The sequence below is a fragment of the Dendropsophus ebraccatus genome, chromosome 2 (assembly GCF_027789765.1).
Source record: "Dendropsophus ebraccatus isolate aDenEbr1 chromosome 2, aDenEbr1.pat, whole genome shotgun sequence".
Taxonomy (NCBI): Eukaryota; Metazoa; Chordata; class Amphibia; order Anura; family Hylidae; genus Dendropsophus; species Dendropsophus ebraccatus.
Window position 1 is genome coordinate 214,188,994 of NC_091455.1, and position 17,041 is coordinate 214,206,034.

Below are 17,041 nucleotides of genomic sequence, written 5' to 3' on the forward strand. Positions count from 1 at the left end.
TGTTTTGTGTCTAAGGTTACTAGGCAGATATATGTGTCTCCATGGTAACAGACTACAAAGAACCCCTGTGTAGTCAGACCCTGGAGTCATAGCTCCTTCCATCTGTCTATGTCTTCTTACTAACCTACAGTTTATTATACTGACAATTCTAATATAAAATAGCATCTACACTAGATGGTGGACTAGGGAGGGGTATTTACACTACCGTAGACCAACCGGAAGCAGCATTTACACTAGACTGTGCACTGACCAGAGGGGGTAGAAATTACACTAGACTGTGCACTGACCGGAGGCAGAGATTACACTAGACTGTGCACTCACCGGGGATAGAGATTACACTAGACTGTGCACTGACTGGGGATAGAGATTACACTAGACTGTGCACTGACTAGGGATAGAGATTACACTAGACTGTGCACTGACCGGGGGCAGAGATTACACTAGACTGTGCACTGACTGGGGATAGAGATTACACTAGACTGTGCACTGACCGGGGGGAGATATAACACTAGACTGTGCACTGACCGGGGGGGCAGAGATTACACTAGACTGTGCACTGACCGGGGGGAGATATAACACTAGACTGTGCACTGTCCGGGGGGGCAGAGATTACACTAGACTGTGCACTGACCGGGGGCAGAGATTACACTAGACTGTGCACTGACCGGGGGCAGAGATTACACTAGACTGTGCACTGACCGTGGCAGAGATTACACTAGACTGTGCACCAACCGGGGATAGAGATTACACTAGACTGTGCACCAACCGGGGGCAGAGATTACACTAGACTGTGCACTGACCGTGGCAGAGATTACACTAGACTGTGCACTGACCGGGGGCAGAGATTACACTAGACTGTGCACTGACCGGGGGCAGAGATTACACTAGACTGTGCACTGACCGGGGGCAGATATAACAATAGACTGTGCACTGACTGGGGGCAGAGATTACACTAGACTGTGCACTGACCGTGGCAGAGATTACACTAGACTGTGCACTGACCGGGGCAGATATAACACTAGACTGTGCACTGACCGGGGGCAGAGATTACACTAGACTGTGCACTGACCGGGGGGAGATATAACACTAGACTGTGCACTGACCGGGGGCAGAGATTACACTAGACTGAGCACTGACCGGGGGCAGATATAACACTAGACTGTGCACTGACCGGGGGGGGGGGGCGAGTTTGGAGTATTTACACTAGCCTGTTAATCCAGCTTCCTTTCGTCCTGACTTATAATAAGTCCCCTGCGCTATTTTTATTTTCGCCAATTAAACTCTTTACCGTTTTCACGCCGTTGTCGGGATTTATGCGGCGTCGCTATTTTTTTCTGATAATTTCATAGCCATCGATTTTACGCCTGGAGACTAATTCGGTTGACGAATGTCCCGGTATCCGCGGTGGAATAGTTACATTCATCTCCGTCGCACCTCCCAATCCCAGATAAAGCGCAGTATCAGAAATGCATCTAATCGCCCGCGCCGTTTTTTCTTCCCCGCTGGAGAACGTCTTTATAAAGTGGTATAATTCACTGGGAATGTTCCCTCTGTGTTCCTGGCAGCCATGGAGGCCCCCCCTCCCCCGGCAGCCGCCATAAATCTACACTATTATGTTCTCCCGAGCGCAGAGCGGTGGAGTCGGAGTTTATAATTTACGGTGTCCTTACTGCTCTCTCCTTTCTCAATATCCTTCCTCTATGAAAAAGAGTTCCTTATAATTGCGCCAATCCTTCACATCGCTCAGAAAAGTTCCTCTTATCACATTGAGAAGTGTCATCATTATCATGGGGGAATGTGCCGCCTTTTGGACGTTGCTAAACTACAATCCCCATCATGCCTGGAGGGCCCGGGGGCCGCGGAACGGTCCAGGTAAAACTATCCAGTGTGTTACAGCTAATAACGACCTGAGGGGGCCGAGCTCTGGTTTGGTCTCTGGTTCTGGCCCACCCCCTTAATACTATTGTATTAAAGGGGTTATCCTGTGTTAGTAAAACATGGCCGCTTTCTTCCAGAGACAGCACGGCTCTTGTCTCCAGTTTGGGTGCAGGTTTTGCAGCTTAGTTCCATTGAAGTGAATGGGGCAAAATTACAAACCCCACCTGACCTGGAGACAAGAAAGAGGCCATGTTTTACTAACACAGGATAACCCCTTTGTTTTTGTTGCCCATAGCAACCAATCACAGCTCAGCTTACATCACAGTGTAATGTCAATGTACATGGAGAATTTTTAAAACTTGTACAGAGAAGTTGCCCATAGCAACTGGTCTGTGGAGTAGTTGCCCATAGCAACCGGTCTGTGGAACCATTGCCCATAGCAACCAGTCTGTGGAGCTGTTGCCCATAGCAACCGATAAGTGGACCCGTTGCCCATAGCAACCCTCATTGGAGCCATTATCATAGCAACCAATCAGTGGAGCCATTACCCATAGCAACCGGTTAGATTACAGCTTCCCTTTTTAAAAAGAGGTTGCTATGGAAACTACTCCACGGTTTGATAAATCCCTCATTCTCTAATATACATTGTGCATCAGTTCCTTGCGGTTTTCAAGATCTCTGCTTGCCGCCATTCAGAAGGAAACTTCACTGTTCACTTCTAAAGGATATGATAGCGTCCTGATCATGTAACAAATACTGATGCAGGGTGAGAATACAGACTAGGATGAGCGTCCGCATTGTAAGGATAGAAAACGAAACGATCAGGACAGGAAAAAAAAACCCCTCAATGTATTGTTCTGGAAACAGCGCCGCACTAGTCCACAGGTGGTGTGTGGTACTGCAGCTCGGCCCCATTCATGTCAGTGCAGCTGAGCTGCAATACCACAAGTGACCTCTACATGAGAGTGGCGCTGTTTCTGGAATATCTATGTTTATCTAATCCTGCGCAGGACTTCAGAGGACACTACGTCTGCTGTTCCCGCTGCGAGCTCATACACTTCAGCCATGGAAATGACTCAGGAATGAATGAAGATCAGACTTGGCCAAGTGCGATATTTGATCTGATGGAAACTTACATTTGTACGGTGAATGTGGTCACTGACGGCGGACATGTTACCAGTCATCGGGTGAGGTCAGGTGACTGACAACCCTTAATAACCTGGGTCCCCTCACTGGACTATTATAACCATAGCAAAGCGGATTATAGTAATGTGACCATCTGGTCGGCTGAACAACTCTGTGACTGAGTCAGGAAGGGAAATGCTGAGAGTGCTGGAGAAAGCAGCGGTGACATAATAACCAGGATGGAGCCCGCTTCATACACCTCCCTATAACAAACAGGATCAGAGATAACTCCCATCCCGGCCTATGATGTCACAGCTGATAGCAGCAATAGCACATAGGCCATTGGATGGAGATTGGGGTCTGTCACCCATTCAGGCCCTCCAGGCAGCCATCTTAGTATTCCTATTACCCACAATGCATCGTAATACATGTGCACTGCAGTATCTTGTACACACAGTCCAAAGTTCAAGTCCCCTGGGGGGTGAAACAAAGATCAAGCCAATGATTTTAAAAATATTTAAGAGTTATGAAAAAAAATTAAAGTTTTATTGAATTTTATCTGTAAATCCGAATAGAAAATGTTCAGGAAATCCGCAAATACCTTCAATACCAGACAGAGCCTGTGGTGGCGCTATCCCTGGAAAGATTCAAAGCTTTCTAACATCTCTTTATTTGCTTCTGCTTGAGTCTGCGTTTACAGACACAGATTTATCTGACAGATTATTGAAGCCAAAGCCAGGAACAGACTATAAACAGGGAACAGGTCATAAAGGAAAACTGAGATTTCTCCTCTTCTCACATCCATTCCTGGCTTTGGCTTCAGTAATCTGTCAGATAAATCTGTCTGTGTAAACGCACCATTAGTCATGATCCCTGTTAGATTTGGGGTATTTCAGATGATTAAGAGCATCCAGGACTGGAAAATCCCATCTATCACCAGTGAAGGTTCCCCATGTATAACAATAAGCAGACTGTATTATTGGGCCCTGTTCACACTACTGTTCATTGTCCTCCCAGTAATGGCATATTCTGGAGTTTGTAAATGGGGGTCATCCTATAACAGAGGGTCCATCTCTGAAGACCCCAACAGCTGAGGTGTGCAGGGACTGCAGTGGCCACTAGAGGAAGAATAGAGTATTACATGTTGCATTAACATGAATGGCTGACCTTATACTGTGTGGATGGACCAGGTCCACCTCCCTGCTAGTGGCTCAGGCTTGTGGAGGGGTCTAGACCAGAAGAACACCCCCAAACTCTGATATTATATATATATATATATATATATATATATATATATATATATATATATACACACACACCTTATTAGGCCATACAAAAAGAGTTAAAAAGTGGTGACTATCCACTAAGCCCCATACCTGGGATCATACACCATATATAAATCCAGGCAGCTGACGCATTTTTGGCCTCAGACATTCCTGCAACAAACCTTCAGTGTCAGCACCAACTTAGGGAACGTTCTCACGTGTCTGATGTCACTCCGCTCTAAATAGAAGCTATGACATCACCATGTCACAAATGTGTTGATATTTCTACTGTCCGGAAACCTGTAATAACATCACCGGCTGCAAGTGATGGAAACACAGTGATGACATCACACCTTCCTGTATGCAACTAATGACATCCTCTTCAAAAAGAACTGATGACATCAATCCTCTCAAAGGACAGCTGATGACATCACTCCTCTCAAAAGATAGCTGATGACATCACTCCTTTTCAGAGACAACTAAGCCCCCCACTCCTTCCTGAAGATAACTGATGTCACCATCCCCCCCCACACACAGATTAATGATGATGATATAATTAGTTTCCAAAGATAACATGACATCACTCCTCCCTGAATGTACCTAATAATAGCACTCCTCTCTAAAGACTGATGACATCACTCCTCTCGAATGACACCTCACACCATCATTCCTATCTAGGAATAACTGATGACATCACTGCTCTCTAAAAATAACTGAAGACATTACTGTCTGATGACATCACTGCTCTCTAAAAATAACTGAAGACATTACTGTCTGATGACATCATTCATCTCTGGAGATAATTGATGGCATTGCTCTGCTCCAAACATGACTGATGACATCACTCCTCTCAAAATGAACTGATGACATCCCTGCTCTCTAATGATGACATTATTACTCTCAAAATGAACTGATGACAATTTCTCTAGAAAAACATGACATCACTCCTCTCCAATGGTGACTGAGGACATCACTTCTCTCCAATGATGGCTGATGACATCACTTCTCTCCAACGATGGCTGATGACATCACTTCTCTTCAACGGTGACTGATGACATCACTTCTCTCCAATGGTGACTGATGACATCACTTCTCTCCAATGATGGCTGATGACATCACTTCTCTCCAATGATGGCTGATGACATCACTCCTCTCCAATGGTGACTGATGACATCACTTCTCTCCAATGATGGCTGATGACATAACTTCTCTCCAATGATGACTGATGACATCACTTCTCTTCAATGGTGACTGATGACATCACTTCTCTCCAATGATGGCTGATGACATAACTTCTCTCCAATGACGGCTGATGACATCACTCGTCTCAAGAAACAACTAATGACCATCCCTCACTTGATGACATCACTCCTCTTTAAAAATAACTGATCACATGACTCCTCTCTGGAGATAATGACATCACAGCTAACAGATCCCTGCTGGGATGACGTAATATTACACTGTATACATGTGACCCCTGTACTTACGTCTGCTGAGGGGGGCAGGTGTTGGGGGGCTGCTCTGTGCGACCACCATCCCCAGGCTGAGGAGCAGCAGGAGCCCGGTACACAGGGGCCGGGGGTCCCCCATAGCTGCCACTGCCATCCGGATACAATGTAGCAGTCTGATGGGATCCTGATACAATGTAGCGATCAGTGCAGCAGCTTCCGGGAGGCTGATCCCCGCATCACCTACTTCCTGCACAGCCCCCCGCCTGCAAACCACATGACAGCTGCCATCTCTGCTGCCTCCAGCACTAGTGCCATATACCCCCCATCATCTAGATGACTTTATATACACACACATCTATATACATGTCACTGCGGGCTATAGGTATCCAGCACAATGATAGACCAGATGCTGCATCTCATATACAGACAGGGAGACGCGGAACCTTCTGTGGCGGCGCTGTTGCTGCACGGACCGATATAGACGCGAACCGTGATGGGGAATGAAGTCACGGTTGCACCCGAGCAATTTCCTTTCCCCGGCTGAGCGAGGAGAGAGCAGTGACAGGGTAGATACACGTGTGAATGGGGTGTAATGGTTATGTTAACCCTTCATGGGCATTGCATTGTGATGACCTCAGCCATGTGTTATTATAGACCAGTGCAGCTCGCATTGCATGCTGGGAGTTGTAGTTGTTGGTTATATTGCAGGTTGGATTCTTATTGGGCTGTGTTCACATGAGCAGCTAATTCTTATAGAGGGAAGGTTTCTCTGCTTTATACTTACATGACTTAAAGGGGTACTCCCAGCATGTAAGGTGACAGAATATGATCAGAGGGGGTCCATAGATCCTGAAGATGAAGGGGCTGTAGTGCTAGATTGGTGTAGAGGCCGGAGTCCCACCAGTCATGACATCCTAGGGATAGGACATCACGTTACGAGACTGCCTGCCAACTTGTGGCTGTCCAGCTGCTGCAAAACTACAACTCCCATCATGCCCCGACACCTCACAACGTCTTATGGCTGTTGCCGAACTACAATGCCCATCATGCTATGGCTCCTTACTACAATGCCCATCATGCTATGGCTCCTTACTACAATGCCCATCATGCTATGTCTCCTCACTACAATGCCCATCATGCTATGGCACCTCACTACAATGCCCATCATGCTATGGCACCTCACTACAATGCCCATCATGCTATGGCACCTCACTACAATGCCCATCATACTAAGGGTCCTTACTACAATGCCCATCATGCTATGTCTCCTCACTACAATGCCCATCATGCTATGTCACCTCACTACAATGCCCATCATGCTATGTCTCCTTACTACAATGCCCATCATGCTATGGCTCCTTACTACAATGCCCATCATACTAAGGGTCCTTACTACAATGCCCATCATGCTATGTCTCCTTACTATAATGCCCATCATGCTATGTCTCCTTACTATAATGCCCATCATGCTATGTCTCCTTACTACAATGCCCATCATACTAAGGCTCCTTACTACAATGCCCATCATGCTATGTCTCCTTACTACAATGCCCATCATACTAAGGCTCCATAATACAATGCCCATCATGCTATGTCTCCTTACTACAATGCCCATCATGCTATGTCTCCTTACTACAATGCCCATCATGCTATGGCTCCTCACTACAATGCCCATCATGCTATGGCTCCTTACTACAATGCCCATCATACTAAGGGTCCTTACTACAATGCCCATCATGATATGTCTCCTTACTACAATGCCCATCATGCTATGGCTCCTCACTACAATGCCCATCATGCTATGGCACCTCACTACAATGCCCATCATGCTATGGCACCTCACTACAATGCCCATCATGCTATGTCTCCTTACTACAATGCCCATCATGCTATGTCTCCTTACTATAATGCCCATCATGCTATGTCTCCTTACTATAATGCCCATCATGCTATGTCTCCTTACTACAATGCCCATCATACTAAGGCTCCTTACTACAATGCCCATCATGCTATGTCTCCTTACTACAATGCCCATCATGCTATGTCTCCTTACTACAATGCCCATCATGCTATGTCTCCTTACTACAATGCCCATCATACTAAGGCTCCTTACTACAATGCCCATCATGCTATGTCTCCTTACTACAATGCCCATCATGCTATGTCTCCTTACTACAATGCCCATCATGCTATGTCTCCTTACTACAATGCCCATCATACTAAGGCTCCTTACTACAATGCCCATCATGCTATGGCTCCTTACTACAATGCCCATCATGCTATGGCTCCTTACTACAATGCCTGCCAACCTGTTGCAATATGACAACCCACATTACACACATGGACCCCGCTATGAGCTCAGTTAGTGATATGTTTTCATATACTTGGTGAGGCGTCTTTAGTTGCAGTTGCTACTTTATTGTAAAAACAGCGCCACCCCCGTCCTCAGGCTGTGTGCGGTATTACAATTCACCTCTAATCACTTCAATGGAACTGAGCTGCAATACCCACAACCAACCTGCGGACGGGTGAGGCGTTGTATCTGGAGGAAAGCTGCCATGTTCTTATAACCCCGGATAAGCCCTGTAATCATTTTTTTCTCCTCACGGCAGAATGGCAGAAGGAGGCAATGGAGGCTCTGAGAACGGCAGAACAGAGGCGGTCGCTGTGGAGGCAGACAGAGGAGTCGCAGCTATTAAATCTCAGTAAGTGTCACCTTGTGGTGTTGGGATGTGGATTACACTGCGCTCTATAGGCCTCGGGGATGTAAAGTGGCGTCACCCACAGCGAGCAGGAGGGGAGTTATTAGAAGGGTCTTATCTGGGGTCTAGATATTAAACCAGGGATTGGGAACCATCGGCCCTCCAGCTGCTGCATGACTATAACTCCCATCATGCCCTGCGAACGAAAGCTTTGGCTGTCCAGGTATGATGGGAATTGTAGTTTTGAAGGGTGAAAGGTTCCCAATCCCTGTTTTAAAGGGGAACTACTGAACTTACTGAAGGTAGGAGAGATACGCTCCTCAGCGTCTCCTTTGCAATAGGGACATATCAGCAGCATAGATTCGTCTGACCTGCTGATAGTTTCCCTTTAAAGGTTAAAGTGGTGGTCTGATTTCCAGCAGATAATGTGCTGATCGATGAGGTTCAAACACTGGGACTGATCCTAAGAATGGCGGCTGTATGTGGAACCCCAATGGAGGATGAATGACGCAATGCAAGCATGCTAATGCTTTATCCACTAGAGGGCACTCTGATGCTTCCATTCTTGAGGTTGCTGGGGGTCCTAGTGGTGCTGCCAGACTATCCCGGGGCGAAGTCAGAGGGTATAGCATAAGAAGCACATGGTTCTTATCCCATAGTGGTAGTGGGACTTGTAGGGTTCACTTTGTCCAGTATGGATGTGGCTGCTGCATTGTGGAGGCCTCTGGTTACAGCACCAAGCTGGTTATTATTCAGGAGTTTGGGAAAGTTGAGGGCTAACACAGAGCTGTAATATCAGTGATAATATCCAATCCTTCAAGGAAATCTGTTATTATGTAAGACGTGATCATGACTTTTAAAGGCGTATTCCACCCAAGAGCTAAAAAATGAAATGCTCCCAAACCTATCTGGTCTTACTCTGCAAGTCCCCTGAGTATCTTAATCCTGAGTTAGAAGTTTTTTCTAAAAGACAGTCTACATCCAAGATGGCGCCGGTTGGAAAACTAAATTTCCCAGCATGCATTCCACCTCAGCGCCACCTGCCAAGTGTCTGCCTTATCTTGTAGTATCTGCCTATTGCTGCCAATCTGCTTCTGCTTTACACTGTAAACAAAATATTCTATTATCTATCTACATAGATTACAAAGAGAGAGTGAGAGATGAAACAACTGTGTCTCCTTTTCTCTATACTGCTCAGGAGGCTGTCACTGTTTTGTTGTTTCCCCTCTCTTTGGCTAGGTGCTCACTGACTGGTGGGATGTCAGTGGTGGGCGGGGTTACTGATGAGGTGTTACAGCTGGCCTGGCAACAGAAGAGATGGATCATGTGACTTTGGTCTCAGAAGGGAGGGGGAGTACAGAGGAGGGGAGACCAGGAAGTGAGGATTTTCTGCAGCTTAAGGGTGTAAGTCAGGATGTGCTGCTGATAAACGGCCCAATTCATGTAATAGAAACCTATTACACACAAGCTTAGATTATAGATAGGAATTAAACAGGGTTAAATGTTCTTAAGTGGAGTTCCCCTTTAAGAAAGATCTAACAATTCTGTTTTCTATTATTGCAGGTTTAAAACTACAAAGGATGCCTTCCATGCCTTTATAGATTCAGGGGGTAAGGAACCCTCAGAGGGTGCCGCAGAGGGTAAGGATTCCACAGAGGGTTCTGCAGAGGGTAAGGGTGCCGTGGAGGATGCTGCAGGGGGGGAGGATGCCGCAGAGGATTCTGCAGAAGGAGAGGATGCCACGAGAGGGCCTGAGCAGCAGGTCGACAATGATGAGACCAGTAACATCGAGGATGAACCACAAGCCAAAAAGATTAAACTGGACGACTCGGTGGGAAAACGAGGAGATGGGAATAAACAGGCTGAGGAGGACAAACAGGACAAGAAGAGGGCGAGAGGGCAGAACAAGAGTCGCCCCCATATGAAGTATCACCAGCTGGAGCAGCAGCGGCTCTGCCCCTCTATCGTACAGGTAACAGAGAGATTCAGGAGCAGTATGGTGCAGGTAATGCAGGGAGGGAGCAGTATGGTGCAGGTAATGCAGGGAGGGAGCAGTATGGTGCAGGTAATGCAGGGAGGGAGCAGTATGGTGCAGGTAATGCAACGAGGGAGCAGTATGGTGCAGGTAATGCAGGGAGGGAGCAGTATGGTGCAGGTAATGCAAGGAGGAAGCAGTATGGTGCAGGTAATGCAGGGAGGGAGCAGTATGGTGCAGGTAATGCAGGGAGGGAGCAGTATGGTGCAGGTAATGCAGGGAGGGAGCAGTATGGTGCAGGTAATGCAACGAGGAAGCAGTATGGTGCAGGTAATGCAACGAGGAAGCAGTATGGTGCAGGTAATGCAGGGAGTGAGCAGTATGGTGCAGGTAATGCAGGGAGGGAGAATTATGATGCAGGGAGAGAGCAGTATGGTGCAGGTAATGCAGAGAGGGAGCAATATGGTGCAGGTAATGCAGGGAGGGAGCAGTATGGTGCAGATAATGCAGGGAGGGTGCAGTGAGGGAGGGGTTTGGTGCAGGTAATGCAGGGAGGGTGCAGTGAGGGAGGGGTATGGTGCAGGTAATGCAGGGAGGGTGCAGTTAGGGAGGGGTCTGGTGCAGGTAATGCAGGGAGGGTGCAGTGAGGGAGGGGTATGGTGCAGGTAATGCAGGGAGGGTGCAGTGAGGGAGGGGTATGGTGCAGGTAATGCAGGGAGGGTGCATTGAGGGAGGGGTATGGTGCAGGTAATGCAGGGAGGGTGCAGTGAGGGAGGGGTATGGTGCAGGTGGTGTGATTTGAGGATCTGCTGTATTTCATCTATAAAACATCTGATAACCCCTCATGTTCCCATGTTGTCTTATATCAGCCCCCTTCCCTCCCAGGCTATGTCGGTCTCTTTGCACCTTCCCTTCTCTTACGCATTGTGTTCTCTTTTCGGACCAGGAATGCGCCAGTAAATGTTACTTTGGGGATAAATGTAAATTTGTGCACGACATTGAGAAATACCTGTCAGGGAAACCAGAAGATATCGGACCCAAATGTTACCTGTACGAGACCCTCGGCAAATGCATCTATGGCATCACCTGCCGCTTCGCCAAATCGCACCTGGGTGACGGCTACAAGAACCTGATTAATGAGGCGCTGGTGAAGGAACGAGAGGGAGAAGCGCCGGTGAGGAACAGTCTGGGCAAGGAGCTCCAGCAGCAGCTCAGGAAGAAGAAGTTCTTATTCGAGAAATCTGAGGGATACCTGAGGCTGCTGGGAAAATCCCGAAATAACCGGAACGAGGAGAGGAAGGCTGGCAAGAAGGCCGGGGGCCAGGCTGGGTGCACGTACACCTCATATGAGGTCCACACTAAGATGTCTCCTGAGAAGGACAAACCGCTCGGGGCCATAACAGACGAGGGTATTATAAAGCTCAGACCCTGCGAGAAGAAAACGGTGAGGACCCGAAAATAGGCCAAAGTCTTCAAGGGGCTCTCCAGGCTTACAAAAACATGGCCGCTTTTTATTCTCAAAATAGGTTGGGTGTGGGGGTTTTGCAGCTCAGTTCAATTAAAGTGAATGGAGTTGTAACACCACACACAACCTGAGGACAGGGGTGGCACTGTTTTTTGTTTTGGAAGAAAGTGTCTGTGTGTTATCTAATAATGGATAATTTCTTTAATTCATTTAGAGCCACATACCATCAGCCGGTGGTCACAACTGCAGAACATGGCCTATAATATATACACTGGTGACTTGGATTAGGAGCATAATTTATGTCGGGACGGCGCTTGTAATCCAAATCCACTCTTAAACCAAAGCAAGAAATCACTGATATGCAGACAATTGGTTCTACACCCCAAAATTGTGATTATTTATTCTGAATAACATGTAGAACAGAAGAAAAATGAGAAACTGTATAGTATAGCAATCAGCATGTGGCATGAGTGCAGGCACATTATAGCAGCAGTGTGTATAGCTGAGTGTAAGTGCAGGCACATTATAGCAGAAGTGTGTATAGCTGAGTGTAAGTGCAGGCACATTATAGCAGCAGTGTGTATAGCTGAGTGTAAGTGCAGGCACATTATAGCAGCAGTGTGTGTAGCTGAGTGTAAGTGCAGGCACATTATAGCAGCAGTGTGTATAGCTGAGTGTAAGTGCAGGCACATTATAGCAGCAGTGTGTATAGCTGAATGTAAGTGCAGGTACATTATAGCAGCAGTGTGTATAGCTGAGTGTAAGTGCAGGCACATTATAGCAGAAATGGAGAGGATGGGAAACACAAGGGCTGACAGAGACTGCAGGGAGCATGAAGGAATGATCAGGGCAGATGTGGGCACATACATGCAGCGCTCTCTGTCGGGGGAGAGAGGTTACAGCTATGGAGAGATTACCTCCATAGTCCTGTCCCCTGATGTAAGTCCCAGCCTGAAGTGGATCTGCTATGATTTGGAAGGTGATGGAGACTTCCTGGGTCAGAGTACAGGACTGTAGACCCCGCTATGCAGACCATGCCCCTCCCCCACTCCCCCTCCCACCCAGTACAGGGAGCTCTTACACCAATTCACAGCTTTGAAAAACTGTGATCTCTTCTTGCAAAACGCTCTCAATCCAAGTTACTCTTAAACCGAGGTACCATTGTATATGTAAATGTGCATTGTTCATTTTCTCTGTTATTCCTCCTAGAACTATATAAATATATTGACAATTGGTGGGGTTACAGCTTGGGGAAAGGGTTTCCCTGTGGACTCCGACACTGTCCAATCAGAGCTGAAAGTGCAAGACTGAGGACACACCCCTTTGATCCTGACATGGTAACACCCATTTGTCAATTTATTTTTAACTTTACAGGAGGAATAAAAGAGGAAATAAATGAATGGAGAGTTTACTAAAACAGAGGAGAGCCGACTGTTCTTCTGTACGATATAACTCTGCTTTCTATTATAGTCTGTCCAGTATAGCTGGTTTCCACATCTCTGCTTGCTGTCAGTGAATGGAAAGTCTTGTGGCGCCATGTAATGCCTCTGGCTTTAGTGATGACCGCTGATTGGTCACTGGGGGTTCAGGATGTTGAACCTAATTAGTCAGCTGACCTGGTTGGCTTCATTCTAGAAGGGGTTTACTTGGCCCCTTTAAAAGGGAACTCTGCCAATTTTTTTCTTTCAAATCAACTGATACCAAAAAGATATACAGATTTGTAACTTATTTCTATTTAAAAATCTCCAGTCTACCAGTACCTATCAGCTGCTGTATGTCCTACAGGAAGTGGTGTATTCTCTCCAGTCTGACACAGTGCTCTCTGCTGCCACCTCTGTCCATGTCAGGAACTGTCCAGAGCAGCAGCAAATCCCCATAGAAAACCTCTCCTGCTCTGGACAGTTCCTGACATGGACAGAGGTGGCAGCAGAGAGCACTGTGTCAGATTAGAGACAATACACCACTTCCTGCAGGACATACAGCAGATGATAAGTACTGGAAGACTGGAGATTGTTAAATAGAAGTAAATTACAAATCAGTATAACTTTTTGATACCAGTTGATTCTAAAGAGAAAAAAAAAGAAACTACCGGAGTTCCCCTTTAAATTGCACCTTGTAATGTCACCTAGCGATGACAGCTGTTTAGTCACTGGAGGTTCGGGATGTTGCACCTTATTAGTCAGCTGACCACCAGGTTGGCTTCATTGTTTAGCACACGACTAATATCTGGTACTTTTATTTCTTCTATACAGATTGATTTCCGGGATAAGTTGTACCTCGCCCCGTTAACTACGGTCGGTATTGTATAGATGAGAGTCTGCTGGATCGGGCTCGTACCTCATGGACATCGATCACTTATGCAGGATTTTCTGTTTTCCCATCAGTGCGGGAATCTTCCATTCAGACGGATATGTAAGCGTTACGGGGCGGACATCACCTGCGGAGAGATGGCCATGTGCACCAACCTGCTGCAGGGACAGCCCTCCGAGTGGGCGCTGATGAAGAGACATCATACCGAGGATCTGTTCGGTGTTCAGGTCAGCTGTAACCTTACACCTATAAGGGCTCGTTCACACAGAGCAAAAGGAGCGGATTACGCAAGGAAATATTTCTGCCTGAAATCAACTGACGCTGAATTCCGAGCAGAATATAAGCAGAATGTAAGCAGAATCCCTGCGTATTCTGCTAGGAAAGTGTTCAGCTCGTAATCAGCTCTTGACAAATTCAGCGCGGAATACTCGAGGAATCCGCGCTGAATCCGCATGCATTCAGCGCTGAAATTCAGCGAGTATTTGGTGAGTAAACTAGACTATACCAGAACATATACTAGAATCCTCCTCCCCCCCCCCCCCTTTTCCCCATTTCCGCGCTGATTCAGCGAGTAATTTCCGCTTGTATTACGCTTGTATTCCGCGCTGAATACGCGTGTATTCCGCGCTGAAACTGAAAATCAGAGCCCCATTGGATTGTATAGGCTTCCGCTAGCGGAAGAATGAACATGTTCATTCTTCAGGCGGAAAGCGGATTAGTTCAGTGCGGAAATTCCACCGTGTGAACTGCAGAGCAGAATTTCCATTCAACACAATGGAAATTAGCTCTGCACCTATTTTAACGGCTGAAATTTCAGCGCTGATTCAGCACAGAAATTCAGCTGCTTTTGCTCAGTGGGAACGAGCCCTAACACGTCATACAGTATATATAGCGGGGGCTAAGGAGACTTTGTATTCCTACTAACATTGTGGTTTATTGCTGCTGGATATTCCTTCTGCTGTTCCATCGCAACTTTTGGTTGTAGCTTTGCCAGCTACTCTGTTCCCTGCCCTGAGGTGCAGTACCAAGCTCTGCCACTACTAAAAGTATGGCACTGGTGTGGTGTGGAGGTGGGGCAGGCCTTAAAGGGGTATCTCAGGTGGTGTAGGGAGGGAGCAGTATGGTGGAGGCATGGAGCAGTATAGTGCAGGTAATGCAAAGAGGGAGCAGTATGGTGCAGGTAATGCAGGGAGGGAGCAGTGTGGTGCAGGTAATGCAGGGAGGGAGCAGTATAGTGCAGGTAATGCAAAGAGGGAGCAGTATGGTGGAGTCATGGAGCAGTATAGTGCAGGTAATGCAAAGAGGGAGCAGTATGGTGCAGGTAATGCAGGGAGGGAGCAGTGTGGTGCAGGTAATGCAGGGAGGGAGCAGTATAGTGCAGGTAATGCAAAGAGGGAGCAGTATGGTGGAGTCATGGAGCAGTATAGTGCAGGTAATGCAAAGAGGGAGCAGTATGGTGCAGGTAATGCAGGGAGGGAGCAGTATGGTGCAGGTAATGCAGGGAGGGAGCAGTATGGTGGAGGCATGGAGCAGTATAGTGCAGGTAATGCAAAGAGGGAGCAGTATGGTGCAGGTAATGCAGGGAGGGAGCAGTATAGTGCAGGGAGGGAGCAGTATAGTGCAGGGAGGGAGCAGTATAGTGCAGGGAGGGAGCAGTATAGTGCAGGGAGGGAGCAGTATGGTGCAGGTAATGCAGGGAGGGAGCAGTATAGTGCAGGGAGGGAGCAGGATGGTGCAGGTAATGCAGGGAGGGAGCAGTATAGTGCAGGGAGGGAGCAGTATGGTGCAGGTAATGCAGGGAGGGAGCAGTATGGTGCAGGGAGGGAGCAGTATAGTGCAGGGAAGGAGCAGTATGGTGCAGGTATGCAGGGAGGGAGCAGTATGGTGCAGGGAGGGAGCAGGATGGTGCAGGTAATGCAGGGAGGGAGCAGGATGGTGCAGGGAGGGAGCAGTGTGGTGCAGGTAATGCAGGGAGGGAGCAGTATAGTGCAGGCAATGCAGCAAGGGAGCAGGATGGTGCAGGCAATGCAGGGAGGGAGCAGGGTGGTGCAGGTAATGCAGGGTGGTGCAGGTAATGCAGGGAGGGAGCAGTATGGTGCAGGATGGTGCAGGTAATGCAGGGAGGGAGCAGGATGGTGCAGGTAATGCAGGGAGGGAGCAGGATGGTGCAGGGAGGGAGCAGTGTGGTGCAGGTAATGCAGGGAGGGAGCAGTATGGTGCAGGTAATGCAGGGAGGGAGCAGTATGGTACAGGTAATGTAGGGAGGGAGCAGTATGGTGCAGGTAATGCAGGGAGGGAGCAGTGTGGTGCAGGTAATGCAGGGAGGGAGCAGTATGGTGCAGGTAATGCAGGGAGGGAGCAGTATGGTGCAGGTAATGCAGGGAGGGAGCAGTGTGGTGCAGGTAATGCAGGGAGGGAGCAGTGTGGTGCAGGGAGGGAGCAGTATGGTGCAGGTAATGCAGTATGGTGCAGGTAATGCAGGGGGGGAGCAGGATGGTGCAGGTAATGCAGGGAGGGAGCAGGATGGTGCAGGTAATGCAGGGAGGGAGCAGGATGGTGCAGGGAGGGAGCAGTGTGGTGCAGGATGGTGCGGGTAATGCAGGGAGGGAGCAGGTTGGTGCAGGTAATGCAGGGAGGGAGCAGGATGGTGCAGGCAATGCAGGGAGGGAGCAGAATGGTGCAGGCAATGCAGGGAGGGAGCAGTATGGTGCAGGCAATGCAGGGAGGGAGCAGGGTGGTGCAGGTAATGCAGGGAGGGAGCAGGATGGTGCAGGGAGGGAGCAGTGTGGTGCAGGATGGTGCAGGGAGGGAGTCATACAGTATATATAGTGCAGGGAGAGAATTGATCACAGGGTTCTGATATCCAGAAT

General features: G+C 48.0%; 2 protein-coding genes across 2 annotated transcripts in view; one reads left to right on the plus strand and one right to left on the minus strand.

The window, feature by feature from the left end:
- PTTG1IP2 (PTTG1IP family member 2) overlaps positions 1 to 6,074 on the minus strand; it is a 42,368-nt gene extending 36,294 nt beyond the window's left edge. Inside the window, exon 1 of the mRNA XM_069959466.1 lies at positions 5,756 to 6,074. Within this exon, the coding sequence (XP_069815567.1) occupies positions 5,756 to 5,873 (118 nt within the window). The 5' untranslated portion in view covers positions 5,874 to 6,074. The remainder of the gene's footprint in view (positions 1 to 5,755) is intronic.
- A 109-nt stretch (positions 6,075 to 6,183) lies between these two features.
- DUS3L (dihydrouridine synthase 3 like) overlaps positions 6,184 to 17,041 on the plus strand; it is a 17,589-nt gene continuing 6,731 nt past the window's right edge. The window contains exons 1-6 of the mRNA XM_069959463.1: positions 6,184 to 6,285; positions 8,332 to 8,424; positions 9,985 to 10,393; positions 11,343 to 11,840; positions 14,114 to 14,155; positions 14,246 to 14,398. Coding sequence (XP_069815564.1) covers positions 8,333 to 8,424; positions 9,985 to 10,393; positions 11,343 to 11,840; positions 14,114 to 14,155; positions 14,246 to 14,398 — 1,194 coding nt within the window. The 5' untranslated portion in view covers positions 6,184 to 6,285; position 8,332. The remainder of the gene's footprint in view (positions 6,286 to 8,331; positions 8,425 to 9,984; positions 10,394 to 11,342; positions 11,841 to 14,113; positions 14,156 to 14,245; positions 14,399 to 17,041) is intronic.